The 19,192-nt window shown below is 45.7% G+C and overlaps 1 protein-coding gene across 1 annotated transcript in view; it reads left to right on the top strand.

Annotated features, from left to right (window-relative positions):
* ntn1a (netrin 1a) overlaps positions 1-19,192 on the top strand; it is a gene marked incomplete at both ends in the record, with an annotated part of 76,270 nt that overhangs the window by 24,681 nt on the left and 32,397 nt on the right. Inside the window, one exon of the mRNA XM_083655851.1 lies at positions 11,320-11,508. Coding sequence (XP_083511977.1) covers positions 11,320-11,508 — 189 coding nt within the window. The remainder of the gene's footprint in view (positions 1-11,319; positions 11,509-19,192) is intronic.

The following is a 19,192-nucleotide window of genomic DNA, read 5'->3' as shown; positions in this document are numbered from 1 at the left end:
AAATTAGCCTGATATAATCTCTCTGCCTTTCCCCTCCCCCCTCAACAAACAGAGCAGCTCCACATACCCACAAGCTTTCAGGGTTCTCACGGGTCCTTGAGAATCCTTGAAAGTTTGTGAAAAGACATAAATAGACATGGGTCATTGAAAGCGTTTGAATATATATATATTTTTGTGCAAGAATAGAAATGGAAGTTCTCTTCATTCTTTTCTACTCAACGTGTAACAGCAGTTGAGACGTTTTCACACATTTAAGTCGAACTCTCTTTTTAATTGTTGTGTGTGAGCTTCTGTAAAGCTGCTAGTTCTCATTATAAACATGCTCAGTGTTGTAACAGTAATTAACCTTGATCGGTGTTTCAAACTAGGCCGTGTTGCCTCCATGAATTGGAGGGAATTGGGCTTGGAAAGTCCTTGAGTTTGATGTTTAAGAAGGTGTGGGAACTCTGAGAGTTTGTTTCATAACAATTGTGTCATTCTCAGTGAAATGCCATTTCTGCTACTGTACATTATATATGGATTGATGCTCTAAATAGAGAAAATACCACCACTCATCTGGTATCAGACTTTGCTGAGGTGCTGGAGCTTGAAAGTATCAAAATGATTGGGAAAAAAGCAGCGTCCGCACACTCAAATCTGTGCAAAAAACTTTATTGCAAGCCAGGCCTGAAGAAGGTCTATGACCGGAAGCTTGCAATCAAGTTTTTTGCACAGATTTGAGTGTGCGGACGCTGCTTTTTTCATGGATAGAGCACCGCAGGAATGAGTCCGGAAGTATACTTCCGGGTTCGTAAGAGGAAAAGTGAATGGGGTTTTAGAATGGGGATTTCACTTAAATGTATAAAATAAGGTTAACACAAGTTTATGGGGTTCAGCAGGGTCATCTTCACAAACGTGAATAACTTTTATGATTTTTGGAACGTAAATGCGTTTTTTAGAAAGCGCTTCAAAAGGCATAAAAGGGATTAACGTTCGTGAAGATTATCCTGCAGACCTTATTTTATGCATTTAAGTGAAATCCCCATTCTAAAAACCCATCGACTTTTTCCCTGACGAACCAAAATGGTGGCGATTTCTGGATAAAGCCTACAAAAATACGTCATCCCTGCGATACTCTATTGACACTCTGAAAGGAGTTGGCGTCAACAAACAGTCTTTTGCAGCTTATCTACGTGTGGCTGTGTTACATTTCTGTGTATGTTCTCTGACTCAGTGTCCAGTGTCCAGTGTTGTCTTGTTCACATGAAGGCCATGCAGGAAAGACTGCAGTGTTGATGTAGACTAATATCCGTTCCTTCTGCAGACTCAAATCTACTAGACAGTTGTTTATTTCATGTCAAAGGACATAAAAACAGCCTGTTTTTCCACACGGGTTTCTTTTTTTTTTAACCCCAAAATGAAATAGTTTACAAACCATCAAAAGCTTTGTAGGAACTTGGAAATCCAACCATCATCGACCCCAATCATTCAAGTCGTTGCCAGTTTAATTTTTCTGGTGAAAATAAAGAATTTGTAAATACGTAAATTCTTATTTTTGTTTTGTTTTGAGGTTTTCTTTTTTTCCTTGCAGAATATCAGACTTATTTGATGTGATTTGATGCAAAATAAGAGCTGTGGTGAGTACTTTATTTTGAAAAAAAAAAAAAACGTTGCCTCCAGTGCTTTTAGAAGCAGGAGCAGATTGCATATTGAAGAGAAAAACAGCCTAGACTTTCTGCATAAAGGTGAAGATTATGTTTGTTTGTTTATGTATTTGTGCAGCGGTTAAATATGTTCCAAAAATAAAGTAAAAAAAAATCAATAGATCAATTTTGCAGGATTAAAATGATAGGCCTAATGCATTTATTGTGGCTATCACGGTAAATTATATTCATGTAATTCCATAATTGTATCCTAAAAGAAAAAGCATTGAGTTGCACATGATCTATCATCTGAGAAGCCCTCAATTAGCTGTTGTTTGATTTGGGGATATCTGTCTGGATCAACAAACGACACGACAACATTTTTCCAATTTACAAGTGGCGAAAGAAACGGTGTAGCCCAGACCCCGGAAACAGGATGCAATTAAATCAGTTGTTACCATGAAACAGATTGTTATGTTGATATGCGATTATGTGCCATACATACAGTGCGTTGGCGTGGTTACAGAGCGAACACAAATATTTCCCCCATTTCGCATCACTCAGCGTTTCGGTTCAGTGATTATTATTATATTATTTCAAAAGAAAAGTTTCATTCTTCACTTGTTTTGGGGAAAACAGTCTTTATCGGCGATGGCTGATTCTCTCCCTGGTAGTTAAATTCCAGGCCTTGTGAATCACATTCTCTGCCTTTTGTGGTCCCCACACAATCTAACAAGAGGCACATGCATAACCTCAACAAAGGCATGGATCTGGCTGCAAAATGATTGTTTATCAGCGCTCAATAGGGCTGGGCGATATGGACCAAAAATCACAAGTCCGTATTTTTAGGCGGAATGGCGATACACAATATATATGTGGGTAGTTTCTACGAAGTGGGCTAAATGTTCAGTTGTAACTCCAAGCCAGAGGTGTCACAAGTATTTTTTTTATTAAAACAAGGTACAGTAGGGCTGGGCGATATGGACGAAATCAAATATCACAATTGTTTGTTTGTTTGACCAAATACCTTGATATCGATATTGTAGGGATGACTGTTGGTGCTTTCACAAAATATTTACAAAATGAGATTTTTGATAAATACCGTAATCATCTGTAGGCCTAACATGGATATAATGTCCAAGTGGGTAAAGGCAAATAATAGAACAGCTAGAACAGTCTGGTAAGTTCAGAAATGCAGGAAAAGACAACACTTATGCCATATCATGATTTTACATTATCTAGTCTCATATCACGATATTGATATAATATCGATATATTGCCCAGGCCTAGCACTCAAGATGAAATGGCAGATATTAAAGGATAACACTGATGTGTTTTTGTTTTTAGTTGAATGGTCGATGTTCTCCCTGCTGGTGTCTGCACACAGTCAGATATCAGCTTCATGTCCTCCCCTTCATTCTTGTAGAGTATGAAAACAGCTTCCACAGACAGATCATCCATCAAACCTTGTGTTTGATGGTTATTTCAGCGCACCAGAGTGGAGTTGGAGTAGGTTTGATGCTTATTTCAGCGAGTGGAGTTGGAGTAGGTTTGGGCTTTGACACCTTAACGTGTTTCCTTTAAGAGAGAGATGCTGGCCACAGGTTAGCGGACTAGAGGGCGAGCCAGCCAGGCAGTGTTGATTCTAGAAGCTCCCAGCTCCGTACTGTGTGAGTGAGTGTGTGTGTGTGTGTGTGTGTGTGTGTGTGTGTGTGTGTGTGTGTGTGTGTGTGTGTGTGTGTGTGTGTGTGTGTGTGTGTGTGTGTGTGTGTGTGTGTGTGTGTGTGTGTGTGTGTGTGTGTGAGAGAGAGAGAGAGAGAGAGAGAGAAGGAGAGAGAGAGGGATAACACAAGAGAAAGAAAGAGTGTGTGCATGAGGGATGCTAGAGGCTACAGTCTCCCATGATCTAATTAGTGTGTGATACAGAAGAGGTATCAGGTTGTTGTACTGTAGAGGTTCAGGGCCAGAGTTTATGAAAAAAATGTCAGAAATAAGTCATAATACTCTATACTCTCTCTCTCTTTCTCTCTCTCTCTCTCCAACACGCCCCCACCTCCCCAAAACCAAAACATGGCAGAGGCAAGTGGACACCCAATATTTGTTCCACTTTCTCTCGGGGGGCGGGGGGCTGGACTTTCAGAAGTTAATCTGATTACTCTGGTGGGGCGCCCACAGGATTCAAAGTCAACGCTGGGTGTACGGGCACCCCTGGGTGTTTGTTTAAAAGCACGGGGGCAGGGTGAGGCTGGGCTGGTGTTGGGTGTTGGCGGGCCGTCCTGTTTGGGCGAGCAGGGCGGTCTCCTGTGGTGCCCTGGAGGATTCAACACGGGACAGCCTGTGACCTCCCCAGACCTCGCAAAAGACCAGCAGTTCTGTCTTGATAAATTGGCTTGGAGCGTTTGGGTTAGGGTTAAGGTCTGGGTTAGGGTTAGGGTTAAGGTTTGGGTTAGGGTTAAGGTTTGGGTTAGGGTTAAGGTTTGGGTTAGGGTTAAGGTTTGGGTTTGGGTTAAGGTTTGGGTTAAGGTTTGGGTTAGAGTTAGGGTTAGGGATGCATCATATTGGATTTTTTTGCCGATATTTTCCAGCTCTTTTAGCTGATTGCCGATGCGATCATGGACTGTTGTTGCCGTCTTGCCGATATATGCGGGGATTTCCCCCCCCACCTAATTTCAGAGAACATCAAGTCTCTCCTGTGGAATTAACACTGGCAGATACAGACATAAATACAACGCTTTTCAAAATGTACACATTCACTGGACAAAATAAGAAAACGACTTCAACTTAAGTTATGTAAAATAAATCTTTTATTTATGGAACATTTTCTTTCAAACAAAATGGTGAGATTCATCCAACTTAAACAGGCTTGGAGGATGCTCTACCTGACTCCACAAGCAGGGCAGATTTGGGCTTGATTACAGCATAATTTTCAAGCCTTTCTCGGCCGATACCCGTTGAAGTTTTTTTGTACTCCCGAGCAAAACAAGGAAACCATTGAGAATTGGCGAGAAGAAAAATGTGGATCTAGCAAGGATCAAGGAAGTAAGTTGAAGTGTTCATCTTCCATATATATGATCTTTGTGTGCAACTACATGACATAGGAGAACGCCAGGATTGGGGGGGGGGGAGTTTTTGTTTCCCCTCGTTTTGGGCGTGGTTTCTGAATGATGTTGAGACAGTGTCTCTGTGTGGAAGGTCTTACCTTCACGATATTGTTCTTTTTCTCTTGTTTTTTTTCTGCAATCTTGGATAGTGCAGAGCCAAGTGTCAGTGTGGCAGTGATTGGTGGGTTGTGGTCGTTACCTCTGTGAGCGACATCACTCAAGTGGCAGGCTTATCGGGACTAAAGTTGAGCTTAACCTCAACCCCCAACCCTCCTCCCCTCCCCTCCCCCGCACTCCGCTGGCTGACTTCTCTCTCCAATTATCCGAGGGAAGGCTGACTTTGTGCTGGTAAGAGTTCTGAGGTCAGTCGACAGGCTGGGAACCACTCGAAGAGACTAATTAGCCAACTTTTCCAAAACACACATTGAACGCGCCGCGCCTGAAGGCCCCGCGAAAACAGCACCGGCCGATAAACAAATGGGTTTGAAATTGTGAGGTGAAGCTCTTCCCAACAGCCGCGTGATTCTGCAGCTTGTTGTCATTTTCACAGCGTGGAGGTCCGCGCTACAGGGGGCGCTGGTAAGCTTAGCTTACAGAGTGGAGGTCCGCGCTACAGGGGCCGCTGGTAAGCTTAGCTTACAGAGTGGAGGTCCGCGCTACAGGGGCCGCTGGTAAGCTTAGCTTTATCCAGCTAATTCAATTAGGCTTGTTTTAAAGGTATCGCTTCACACTTGTTTTTTTACGGCTCACCTGGGGGGCGGTTACAGCCCGCAAGCAGCAGCTCCTTGATTCAAAACAGGCAGAACATTTTCAAGCGCTTGGAAAGGAATCCTAACATTATATGAAAATAAACATTTAAAAAAGTATTTTCACAAGTATTAACCGAGTGACTCACATTTAATTAAAGGAAGTGTGTCTTATAAAATAGAAAAAATATATATATTTTTTAAAATCAAGTTTTCAGATTTTTTCTTCCCACTCTCTCCCCAATTGTACTCGGCCAATTCCCCCTGCTGTCCCGGTCGTTGCTCCGCCCCCTCTGCTGATCTGGGGAGAGTTGTAGACTAGCACCATGCTTCCTCTGATACATGTGCTGTCACCAGCCACTTCTTTTCACCTGACAGCGAGTAGTTTCACCAGCAGGACGTAGCGCATGGAAGGAACAGGCGCAATGAGTAGACTGAGCAGAGGAGGCGCTACAGCAGCGAGCAGGACACATACCACACCAGCTTCCCACCGACAGACACGGCCAATGGTGACCAAGCCGGAAGTGCCGCTGCCGGGAATTGAACCCGGGTCTCTGCGGTGGTACTTTTAGTTTTACTCTAGTTTAAAAAAAAATCAGAAATTTGTAGTTGAGTCGAAGGGAGAGGTGCACTTTGCATTTGGTGTGTGTGTGTGTGTGTGTGTGTGTGTGTGTGTGTGTGTGTGGTGTGTGCGTGCGTACGTGCGTGCGTGTGTGTGTGTGTGTGTGTGTGTGTGTGTGCGCGTGCGCGTGTTTCCCTGCCAACTGTAGGTGTGTGAGCTGCTTGCTTGGCAGGAATATACTGCCGCTCAGCTTTTGTGTCTGCTGCCTCTGAAGAGCAGGTGTGTGTGTGTGTGTGTGTGTGTGTGTGTGTGTGTGTGTGTCTGTCTGTGTGTGTGTGTGCGTGTGTGTGTGTGTGTGTGTGCGTGTGTGCGTGTGCATGTGTGCGTGTGCATGTGTGTGTGTGTGTGCGTGTGCGTGCGTGCGCAGCGATCTTACTGTTATCTGGCACTCTTATCACAAGCGTGTTCCTGAAAACAGCTGTCAGAGATGAGCAGCTGAAGCGAGGAAGTGTCACCATGCAAAGTCTGGAGTTTTCCCACAGCGCTGGCCAGCAAGCCCCACCGGGGTCAGGGGCTGGGAAAGTCAGGATACTCTCCGAAGTTTCACAGATCCCAGACCAGCTCACACTGCTGCAGTGAGCACATTACATTTGTTCAGAAAGGCCTGGAAAATCAGAATCACAAACAAACTGAGATTCCAAATTCAAAAACACTGGATTCGCTATGTGGCGGGCGGGGGGGGGGGGGGGGGGGGGGGATCATGAGATCTGATCTCATGATCTCGTGTGAATCGAGCTGCCTTGCCAGGTTAGAAGATAAGTCCATTTGAAAAGAAAACAACAAATTGAGTCACGGCGATCACTGGAGTTCATAATGAATCCTCCTTTTTCCTCACCTCGACATCACCGCACGGAATCATGATAACATCTCAAGACACTGAAACGCCGGATTTATCAGCGACTTGCTAAGAGAACAGCCAGCCCTGAGTGATGGCCGCCCGCTGTTATCTTTCAAAACAAGCCGATGATTGGCTCGATAGAGAAACGCCTAAAGAAAACAGGGAACTCTTAACGGAGGACGGCGAACGACGTCTGAACGACAAGAGCTCGCTTCATACCGACGCAGCAAAGCCGATAATCCCTGCGCCAGACAAAGCACGGATCACCTTACAAGTCTTCCCATTGTTTTTAATTAAAAGCGCCTGAATCTGCGAGAGGCTTGGGTGATGTCATTTTGAAAACAGTCTGTCAATAGTCTCGTCAATAGACGAGAAGTCGTTTCTTTCTCCCTGTGTTGTCTCAATGGCGACGGCAACCTGAGACGCTAAAGGATTACACGGACAAGCTTACATCACGCCTCAGTGTCAGCGAGTTTAAGATCAAGTGTTTCTCGCTCGTTCCTGTTGTCGGAGACAAAGCGGGCGGGGAAGCGCGATACCCTCGGACACAATGCGGCGTTCCCGTCCCCCACACCTCGGCATCCAGGCTGCACGGCCCCCCGCTCAGCGCCCACGACGAGCCCCCTCGCCACGCCGTCTAGGGTGTCGCCATGATTGTCTCTGTGTGAGGCCAGAATTCCCCTCGGCCCTGCTGCGTCTGTGATCGTGTAACAGAGACGCTTCAGAGGCGATCCTCCAGCCGCTGATCCCTGTTGGGCCGAGGAGGGACGGCTTTTCACCGAGCGCGGCCCGGGGGCGAAGGGCTGGAGACAGAGAGAGAGAGGGAGAACGAGATAGACAGACAGAGAGAGAGAGAGAGAGAGAGAGATCTGGCTGAAGCTAGCAGTCCAGCCCCTTGGCAGTCACAGGCCGGATTCACAGCCAGCTCAAATTGTACTTTTCCCCACACCCCCCACAAAGTGACACAGATCATTTCACAGCTTACAAGGAGGAAAGCGATCCATTGTGTTGTTGTGAAGGTGTGTTCAAGGTGTTCTCAACTGGTCCTCCTGGCAAAAATGTTGTTCCAGTTTCAAAAACTAGAGAAACATCTATCCAATGTGAGCCGGGGGCGTGAGAGGGGGCGGGGCGGCACTTGCTCGGATCCCCCCCCCCCATTTTTGAACTTGACCTTCATTTTGATGTGAACTACACACATGTCAAGTTCTGTGACTGCAACTTCCACCGTTCTTCTGATGCTATCATGTTCACCAAATCTGTCCACAGACAGACAGACAGACAGACAGACAGACAGACAGACAGACAGACAGACAGACAGACAGACAGACAGACAGACAGACAGACATATAAACACCTGGTAACATACTCAAAACCACTTCGGGTAGTTCCCGCTACAATAGTGTCTCCAGGACCACATTTTGTCATGATCACACACACACACACACACACACACACACACACACACACACACACACACACACACACACACACACACACACACACACACACACACACCGCGGCTGGTAAATATCATGATTGAAAGACAGAAAGATGTGAAGTGTTGGGTTAAAGGTGGGGTTGTGTGTATCCATAGGCTGGAGGAGGCTATAGAGGGGGCGTTTCCAGTAGAGATCATCTGATAGGTCAGTTACACATGGATGTGTCACATGGCTGCATCCGGGGGTGAATTGTGGGAAATTGTATTCTCATTAAACCTATTCTAAAGGCACCATGCTCTGTGGAGCAGGGAGAACGTCAACACTGATGGTAACGTAACTCTGCTCATGGAGCTCCAGAGTTACAGAAGGTCCAGGTCAGTTGAAGGGCTAAATCCTATCGTAAGAATGTGAAGTGTGTTTGTGAGTAAGTGAGCAGAAACTGTGTCCAGGCACAGCTATGCCAGTTGACTCTTTCAGGAAGTGTATAAAGAACCCCTGCAGGTGACTTAATGAAGCCGGATTTTTGAATGAGGTCATTAGGGCTGGCTAAATGGGCAAAAATGGCTAATTAGTGGCCCAAAATGAGTCGACACAGGTTCAGCACCATGGAGAGCTCCATTCGTTAGCTACTGATGGAGCTCACCTGAGTAGAGGATCACAGCTGTCCCTACTGGAGGCTAAGAGCAGCCGCAGGGAGAGCCAGCACAGACGCGTCCTCCTGCTCATGAAGGGCAGACAAGGCCCACAGATAACCGAGCTGCTAGAGTGTGTGTGTGTGTGTGTGTGTGTGTGTGTGTGTTTAGCAAAGATGTAATTAGCTCCTTAGAGTGGAGAGAAGGGGTCTCAGGGGCTCCACAATACACACACACACACACACACACACACACACACACACGCTACAGCAGTAAATCATATCAGAACTGTGTTGTGTCTCATTGTTAATAATGCATGAATGTGTCTGCGGCGTCTTGGCCGGCCGGCCTTAATGAATGGGGCACGTCTGCTCTCTCGCCGCACTGCCGAAAAAACACCATGCATAAACATCAGCCGGCTAATTAGCTTAGCGCCGCCAACTGTACTCATCAGTAAACAAGCAGCGGCTAGGGGAAACAGAGGAATGGTAATACCAGGCCTCAGTGTGGACTCCAGAGAGCGGGGGCAGGACCTTGAGAGAGAGGGAGATGGAGAGAGAGAGAGAGAGAGAGAGAGAGAGAGAGAGAGAGATGGAGAGAGAGAGAGATGGAGAGAGAGAGAGATGGAGAGAGAGAGAGAGAGAGAGAGAGAGACCTGGCTGTGAGCGTGAGAGACAACGGGAAGGGAGAGAGAGAGAGAGATGAGAAAAGGGCTTGGAGTTTGACCTCATTGTCAGACAAGTTAAAAGTCTCTCCCCCCTCGCTCCTCAGGGAGAGGGTTGGCGGTGGCCCCGCCCCAAGGTGTCATGGCGGATTTTCATGTGGTAAACAAAATAAAGACGCCAGTCACAGCACTTCGTCAGCATTGTTAATACATTATGTCTTATTGAAGACTGACACACTGTTAATACATAATTATACCTTATTGATGACTGACATTGGAAAGATAGGAGGAATGTCAGGCAGCCAGCCTTCCAGCAGAACCACAAAATCACTCACACATTTTGGCAGAAAAAGTTATTTTTCTATGAGAATAAAGCATGGAAGTCATTTCATAGCATAACGTAGACATTTGAAAGAGAAACTGAAGAGAACAGTGATATTTATTTTTCCAAGGTTTACTGCAATATAAAGCTGTATTGTCTGTGAAGAATCAGAGATCATTCTAAGGATAGTATTATTTAAAAGAAAATCACAAAATACTTACTGTGCGTAGACTGCCTTTTTTTATTTTATTTTTAGATACAAAAAAAATCTATTAAATTAAACTCAAATTAGTTCTGTTCAATTGTTCTGTAACTGTAATGGGAATTTCGCTCTGCAGCCATATCCTTTTGTGGGAGGTTTGTAAAAAACAACAACACCAGTACAAAACACCAATAAAACATTAATACACACAATAAAAGTACATAGTTTAACATGTACTTTTAAACCGTTATGTACATGCCAAGTATTTCAGGTGGTTTACTCCTTCTGCTATTTGTGCATAGTCATAAACAAATGTAACAAAAATGTGCAATAAAACACATTATTCATCACCATAACATAATACAGAACAAGTTTAGAATAAACAATCTAATCCCACCTATAATGACACCCAGAGGAGCAATGTTTTGCACGTTACTAAATGTAATAAGTTACTTTACTTATACTTATTACTTCTTTAAAAGGTTATACAATTACTTTACTTATTATTTGGTATAAAAATAATTAGTTGCGTTACTTGTTACTTTTCTACCCCCCCGCCCCCTTCCGAAAAAGTTATGTACAACCTGTTTTCTATCTCCACACTTTGTTTTAGCGCTGTGCCAGCGCTGGAGGAAGTAACGCAGTAACTTGAAGTTCTTGAATTAGTAACTGTAATAGAATCACTGTTATGGAAATTGCAATCTCTTACATTACTAGTTGCTGGGGAAAGTAATCAAATTAAAGTAACGTGTTACTTTACTTTACTTTACCTTACTGCCCAACACTGCAGAGGAGTCAAGCTGTCTTAACGGGGTGAGCAGGGCAGGGCTGCTCTGATTGGCTCTCCTCACCGCATGCCTCTTCCAGATTGGCTCAAACCCCTAACTTTACTGGCCAAACCCCCGCCAGGCTCCCCAGTCTGTTTTATTGTCCCAGTGCAACAAGCTGCCAAGCCAAACTACAAACTACAATACTAAATATGAATACAGATTCAATAAAACAGATATTTCACCGCACACGATGTCAAACAAGTACATTTCGCTTTGCTGAAACACATGCATCTGCTTGTTGAAGAGAATAAACGTGATTGTAATCTTTGTGCCTCTGTCCCCTCTAACCCTGTCTGTGCAGCGTGTAACTGTAACCTGCACGCCCGGCGCTGTCGCTTCAACATGGAGCTGTACAAGCTGTCGGGGAGGAAGAGCGGAGGAGTCTGCCTCAACTGTCGCCACAACACGGCCGGACGCCACTGCCACTACTGCAAGGAGGGCTACTACAGAGACCTGTCCAAGGCCATCTCCCACCGGAAGGCCTGCAAAGGTAGCATTTACACAAGTCTTTTGAATCCTTAAGAATATTTGCTAGAGGGGCGCGGCGGGCGCCCCCGGTGGTGGCACCATAAAGGCGTAGTTCTTCCTGCGGCCGGCCCGGGTTCGAATCTGACCCCTGCCCCTTTGCCGCATGTCATCCCCTCTCTCCCTCTCTCTCTCTCCCTGGCTTTCCTGGCTGTCCTATCCAATAAATGGCTAAATGCCCCCGAAAATGCTAGAGGTAAAACAAAGTCTATTCACCTTATGCAGCCCCGCCCACTTGGCCCGTTGTATCGCGACTTCCTGTTCAAAACGCCGGCTGTTTTACCTGCTCAAACTAGTCTGACTCACCTGGTCAAACCTAGTTTGACTCCCATTATGAGTCAGACTAGGTTTATGAGTCACAGGAAGTGTAAATACAATCGAGTCTTCTGATTGTGTTTACACTTCCTGTTAGTCTCTCAAGCCAGACGGTCTCTCCTGCATAAGGTGAATATAGGGAAAAGACTTACCATACGGAACAAGGCACATTTCACATTTCATGCTGAACTTCTACATTTGTCATTCTCATGGCATGGCATGTAAAGACACAATCTGTCCTTGGTGTTATCTGAATATATGACTTCAATACCACAGCTCAATTTAAATACCACATCAATTTAAATAGCACATTCAAATACCATCGCTCAATTTGATCTCTTTTTCTCACGAGGGGAATAAGGAAACGTAGAATCACGCACATACTCGATAGCGGCCACTATTGACATTTCTCAGATCTCCCATTAAAAGACTTTCGAGATGAATTACAGGAAGCGTAAGAAAAAAGGGGGGCGGGGGGGGGGGGGGGGGGGCCAGCAGTCTTGGCATTCCAGCGGCTGTCTCGCCCTCGTCTCCCTCTGTCAGCGGAGATGAGTTGAGGGTCTGCGGGGACGCTGGAGGTCGGGGTGGTGGTGGTGGGGTGGAGGAGGGATGGGGTGGGTGTTCCCTCATTGACACTGAGTTATTTGGCTTCATGGAGGGGGGTGGTGGGGGGGGGGGGGGGGGGCTGACAGGACAAGCAAAACAAACAGACCCGAGGTGCGAAGTGATCCCCCGGTGCAGGTCAGAGACGAAGGAGAGCGAGGAGGATTGGTGGAAGGGTTGTAGGATGGAATGAAGACTGAAGAGAGACTGAGAGAGCGACAGACTGAGAGAGAGAGAGAGAGAGAGAGAGAGAGAGTGAATGAAAGAGAGAGAGAGATGGCAGGGGGGGGAGGTTAGAGGAGGTGGGATAAGAAGAAGACGTTCAAAGATGAAGTCAGGTTAGGAGAAACAGGAAGGTAGTGGAGGACCGACCCACCTAAATGAGAGTTTCTAAGCTGAAATATATCTTTATGATGTTAAGACATAGTATCAATCATGGTAAGTAAGTAGCATGCAATTGCTGTAAGTTATAGGAGGATAGGGGGAAGCATGAATTAACAGTAGGGCAGGACGGTAATCCAATATCCTCCTTTATCGTCTTCCAGTGGAATCATTATGGTGATGATATGGCGATATTTTCATATAATGAGACACATTTCTGCTGTCTAAATATGATAATGACAAGCCGATTTGACTAATCGTAAAAAAAATCTGCTATTGTATAAATTAAAAAAAGAAATCTGTTTTGTTTGACATCACACCTATTACCATTCTTCGGTCCAATGAGATGAACATGAATTTTGATTTTGCATCCCTGAAACACATTCTGATATATACAGTATATATCAATATTGAGAAAACGATCGCGATATCGACTTCAACCATTAGCGCCCAGCCGTAATGAACACTTTCTTGAAAATAGGATTGATTTTTGTCCCTGTTTGGTGGTTGTGGTCCGGACGGGACGGAGACGGGACAGAACGAGGGAGAAACAGGGAGTGATGGAGCGAGGGGTGAGGGGGCGATGGGAGAGGGTGAAGGATGGCAGGGGGGGGAGGGAGGGCCCGACGGGTGAGGAAGCCAGAGGAGAAGAGAGGCGGAGAGGAAGAGGAGGACAAGAGGGACACACCCCTGCACAGGTGTGCTCGCTCCTCACCCCTGCACAGGTGTGCTCGCTCCTCACCCCTGCACAGGTGTGCTCGCTCCTCGCCACCGCCTTGAATAGCATGCCATCAGCCCCTCACCACAGCTCATAAGGGTCAAAGAAAGAGAGGGGGGGGGGAGAGAGAGAGAGAGAAAGAGAGAGAGAGAGAGAGAGAGAGAAGGGGGGGAGGGGGTGATTGAAAAGAGAGAGGCTATGTTTTCTCACCTCTCTCTATAGCTAGAGGGAAAGATAACAGGAGGCAAATCCCTGTGCAAACAAGCCCAGAGACACCTCGAGACTTGCTTTGTATAGACACACACACACACTCGCACTCGCACACACACACACACACACACACACACACACGACACAGAAATACATGCATACCTGCTCGGGGTTTCCGAGCGCTGACTTCCAACGGCTCGCTGAGGAAATATTAGCCGCCCGCTGACAGTTTAAGCCTGCGTTTTCCCCTCACATCATTCACCAGGAAGTAAATAAATAAACTGACCAATCAGTCACTGTGACACCAGGCATGTGTGAGGGGTACAACATCTGTGGAGGAATAACATGTTAGTTCAGCATTGTTGATTATAGCCTCGGCGATGAATTGATTAGGCCTAATCGATTAGTTGTCAACTATTAAGTTAATCGCCAACTATTTTGATCATTGATTCATCGGTTTTTAAGATCATTTTTTGAGAGGGGAAAAAGTCAACATTTTGTGATTCAATATTGTGATTTTCTGGTTTCTTTACTTCTCTATGACAGTAAACTGAATGTCTTTGGGTTGTGGACAAAACAAGACATTTGAGGATGTCATCTTGGGCTTTGGGAAACACTGAACATCATTTTTCACCATTTCCTGACATTGTATAGGCCAGACAATTAATCGATTAATAATCGAGAAAATAATCGCCAGATTAATCGACAAATAAAAAAGAATCGTTAGTTGCAGTTCGTTTTGTTTCTAATTATCATTTATTCTTGTTTGTCAACGGTATTTCCGATGCTTCACCTGTTCTTGAAGTTGCTCCTTTTCCCGTTAAGTGTATTCATTTCACAACCTTACAGAATAGGCATTTCGCCATGACGATAATGCAAAAACATGTCGTAGCGCTGTCAGAAAATATGACAAAGCGCTTGTTTTCACTCTCATCAAATTGCTGCCATCCAACAACCCGTACCGAGCGTGCTTCATTCTCTCGCATGACCGCCAAGTTATTCCCGCCTCCTCCATCCGCTCTCATGAGCGATATTCCCAAAGTGACATTAACACCTTCCGTGGCTCCGGGGCCCGTTCTCCTGTCGGGCCAGGAATGCAAACAGACATTCATCATCACCGGGACGTCCTCCTGTATCATTAACCCCCTATCCTCTGCTACGTCTAGCGGGCCGGCCAATAGCGGGGATCTAACACTTTTCTCTCTCTTTTTCTCTTTTTTTACATCCCTACTCGTGTGTCCAAGACTTGATTCTTTCTGCATCCCATAACTCACTTCCATGGGGGGTTTAGTTTCTCATAACGGGGGAAGGAGCTGGATGCCTTGAGGTCCTGCTGTGCATTTTATGGCAGTGTTTGTTTCCTTGTCCAAAAAAAAGAAGAAGAATGGTCCAAGGAACTCTTCTGGCAAACATTTCATGGTGAAATTCTTCAAAACATATACATCATTTTATGCAATAAAACAGAGCCGGGTTACACCGACCGCACGCATAGTGGCACAAACAGCCTTCTTCAGCAAACCCAACCGCCAGGATAAGTCGACAATGTACGCACAACAGGCAGCATTTGGGCCACCAAAAGAGAAGGAACCTAGTATATATTTCTGCTGTTACAGTTCCCTGTGTTCTGTAGGGTATCACACCTGTTTGTGCTGTAGTTCCCTGTGTTCTGTAGTGTAATAAACCTCAGTTTGTGTTGTAGTTCTCTGTGTTCTGTAGTGTAATACACCTCAGTTTGTGCTGTAGTTCCCTGTGTTCTGTAGTGTAATAAACCTCAGTTTGTGTTGTAGTTCCCTGTGTTCTGTAGTGTAACACACCTCAGTTTGTGCTGTAGTTCTCTGTGTTCTGTAGTGTAACACACCTCAGTTTGTGCTGTAGTTCTCTGTGTTCTGTAGTGTAATACACCTCAGTTTGTGCTGTAGTTCCCTGTGTTCTGTAGTGTAATACACCTCAGTTTGTGCTGTAGTTCTCTGTGTTCTGTAGTGTAACACACCTCAGTTTGTGCTGTAGTTCCCTGTGTTCTGTAGTGTGATACACCTCAGTTTGTGCTGTAGTTCCCTGTGTTCTGTAGTGTAATACACCTCAGTTTGTGCTGTAGTTATCTGTGTTCTGTAGTGTAACACACCTCAGTTTGTGCTGTAGTTCTCTGTGTTCTGTAGTGTAACACACCTCAGTTTGTGCTGTAGTTCTCTGTGTTCTGTAGTGTGATACACCTCAGTTTGTGCTGTAGTTCTCTGTGTTCTGTAGTGTGATACACCTCAGTTTGTGCTGTAGTTCCCTGTGTTCTGTAGTGTAACACACCTCAGTTTGTGCTGTAGTTCCCTGTGTTCTGTAGTGTAACACACCTCAGTTTGTGCTGTAGTTCTCTGTGTTCTGTAGTGTAACACACCTCAGTTTGTGCTGTAGTTCTCTGTGTTCTGTAGTGTAATACACCTCAGTTTGTGCTGTAGTTCCCTGTGTTCTGTAGTGTAACACACCTCAGTTTGTGCTGTAGTTCCCTGTGTTCTGTAGTGTAACACACCTCAGTTTGTGCTGTAGTTCCCTGTGTTCTGTAGTGTAACACACCTCAGTTTGTGCTGTAGTTCCCTGTGTTCTATAGTGTAATACACCTCAGTTTGTGCTGTAGTTCCCTGTGTTCTGTACCTGTGTTCTATAGTGTAATACACCTCAGTTTGTGCTGTAGTTCCCTGTGTTCTGTACCTGTGTTCTGTAGTGTGATACACCTCAGTTTGTGCTGTAGTTCTCTGTGTTCTGTAGTGTAACACACCTCAGTTTGTGCTGTAGTTCTGTGTTCTGTAGTGTAACACACCTCAGTTTGTGCTGTAGTTCCCTGTGTTCTATAGTGTAATACACCTCAGTTTGTGCTGTAGTTCCCTGTGTTCTGTACCTGTGTTCTATAGTGTAATACACCTCAGTTTGTGCTGTAGTTCCCTGTGTTCTGTACCTGTGTTCTATAGTGTAATACACCTCAGTTTGTGCTGTAGTTCCCTGTGTTCTGTACCTGTGTTCTGTAGTGTGATACACCTCAGTTTGTGCTGTAGTTCTCTGTGTTCTGTAGTGTAACACACCTCAGTTTGTGCTGTAGTTCTGTGTTCTGTAGTGTAACACACCTCAGTGTGTGCTGTAGTTCTCTGTGTTCTGTAGTGTAATACACCTCAGTCACATGTGGAACAGACTCAAGGCAACTTACCTGATATATAAAAACACTTCATACTGTACATGTATATGTAGTGCATAATGTATTGTATATAGTTACAGTGTAACAGCGATGATGGTAGTCCCATAGGCTCATAGCAGGAGTGTATAGCCTCGTGTCCCGGGGGCGCTGCACGTCTCACACTGATGACATCATGGTCCCCAAACGAGGAAACTGGTATCTCACCCACACCAGACATTTGGTTCTCCTCCACTCCTTCACGTTCGCTGCTGCCTCGCACCCAAAAGTATAAACACATTTCATCATCATTTATGAAATTGTCAGCTTACCCAAGCGGTTTTGTTCAATTTAATCCGTGAAATTTGCCAGAGTTTACGTCCACCCCCCTCACCTCCCTATGCCCGGGTAATTATAAGCAAACACGGTCCAACTTCTACTGTGCTATTCAATTACATCAAAACAGACCTACAATAAAGAATCTGTGGTCATTACCACAAGCTGACAAATGACACAACGCATGAACCGCACTCCTTTGCCAATTCAAACATTTTCACAAACTATATTTGGAACCTTCCCGGTGAAAGCTAAAGATATGAGTGTGTCATTGTATTACAGAGCTCGCTCGCTCGCTCTCTCTCTCTCTCTCTCTCTCTCTCTCTCTCTCTCTCTCTCTCTCTCTCTCTCCCTCTCTCTCCCTCTCTCTCTCTGTTAATGAAGTTAATAAAGTGACCACACACACACACACACACACACACACACACACACACAGGCCTTTCCCTATGTCAAACACCTTCTTGTGCCGTCAAAGGCACCAGATTCTCCCAGGTTCACCACGTCGTAACTCAGGATAATTCAATGAAACTCAAACCGCGGAACTAATTTCTGTCGGCGTATGCAGCGGGCGAGGCGAGCGGCGAGCGGGGTGGTGGGTTATTTACCGAAACTCCGAGAGAAGCCTTTTTTTTCGACTGCGTGGCTCTTGGAAGGGAGGCCTGAGGAGGAACGCGGAGTTTGCTTTCATACGCGAAATGTAATCCTCCCCAATAACCGCTCATTTCCATAGGAGGCCGCTATGAGCCGCCGTGCCCCCCGGTGGCTGGATTTACACCGCGCGAAATGTAGAACTTCACTCCTCATCGATCACTCTTTGGCGGGTAAAACCGAAGCCGCCGATCAAATCCCCACTGAGGTTCATAGAGAAACTAGGCGTGATGTGAAGCAGTGATAGTGAGGGTTAAGAGAGCAACAGATGGGGGGCTCTCTGGGTGGTCTTTGAATGCCTCTGACCCGATAACAACATGACTGTGCACGTGACGGTCCCAGCTAAAGCGTTTGACTCAGCCGTCTGCGCTGATGATAATATCCCTGTGGGCTGCTGCCATTGATATCGCAGCGATTTCCTCCAGTGGCCGTCTCCATGTGAAGTCTATATTGGCTGACAATGATAACTACATGAGAGCTCTCCACCCTGCTTTCCATTAGCGCCTCTCCTCACAAGGCCACGGAGGCCTAATAGAGTCAAGCTTGAGCAGGCTGGCACGGAGCCTGTGGCTGATGAAGTGCTTTCAGTCCCTCACATTCAGATCCCGACATCGCCCAGGCATAATGACATCGGTTAACATCGCCCAGGCATAATGACATCGGTTAACATCGCCCAGGCATAATGACATCGGTTAACATCACCCAGGCATAATGACATCACCCAGGCATAATGACATCACCCAGGCATAATGACATCGGTTAACGTCACCCAGGCATAATGACATCACCCAGGCATAATGACATCACCCAGGCATAATGACATCACCCAGGCATCATGACATCGGTTAACATCGCCCAGGCATAATGACATCACCCAGGCATAATGACATCACCCAGGCATAATGACATCGGTTAACGTCACCCAGGCATAATGACATCACCCAGGCATAATGACATCACCCAGGCATAATGACATCGGTTAACATCACCCAGGCATAATGACATCACCCAGGCATAATGACATCGATTAACATCACCCAGGCATAATGACATCACCCAGGCATAATGACATCGGTTAACATCACCCAGGCATCATGACATCGATTAACATCACCCAGGCATAATGACATCACCCAGGCATAATGACATCGGTTAACATCACCCAGGCATAATGACATCGGTTAACGTCACCCAGGCATAATGACATTGGTTAACATCACCCAGGCATCATGACATCGGTTAACATTACCCAGGCATAATTTGGTTAACATCACCCAGGCATAATGA

Source organism: Poromitra crassiceps, assembly GCF_964638095.1.
Source record: "Poromitra crassiceps genome assembly, chromosome: 19".
In the NCBI taxonomy this organism is placed as follows: Eukaryota; Metazoa; Chordata; class Actinopteri; order Beryciformes; family Melamphaidae; genus Poromitra; species Poromitra crassiceps.
This window is presented reverse-complemented; position numbering and strand designations above follow the sequence as displayed.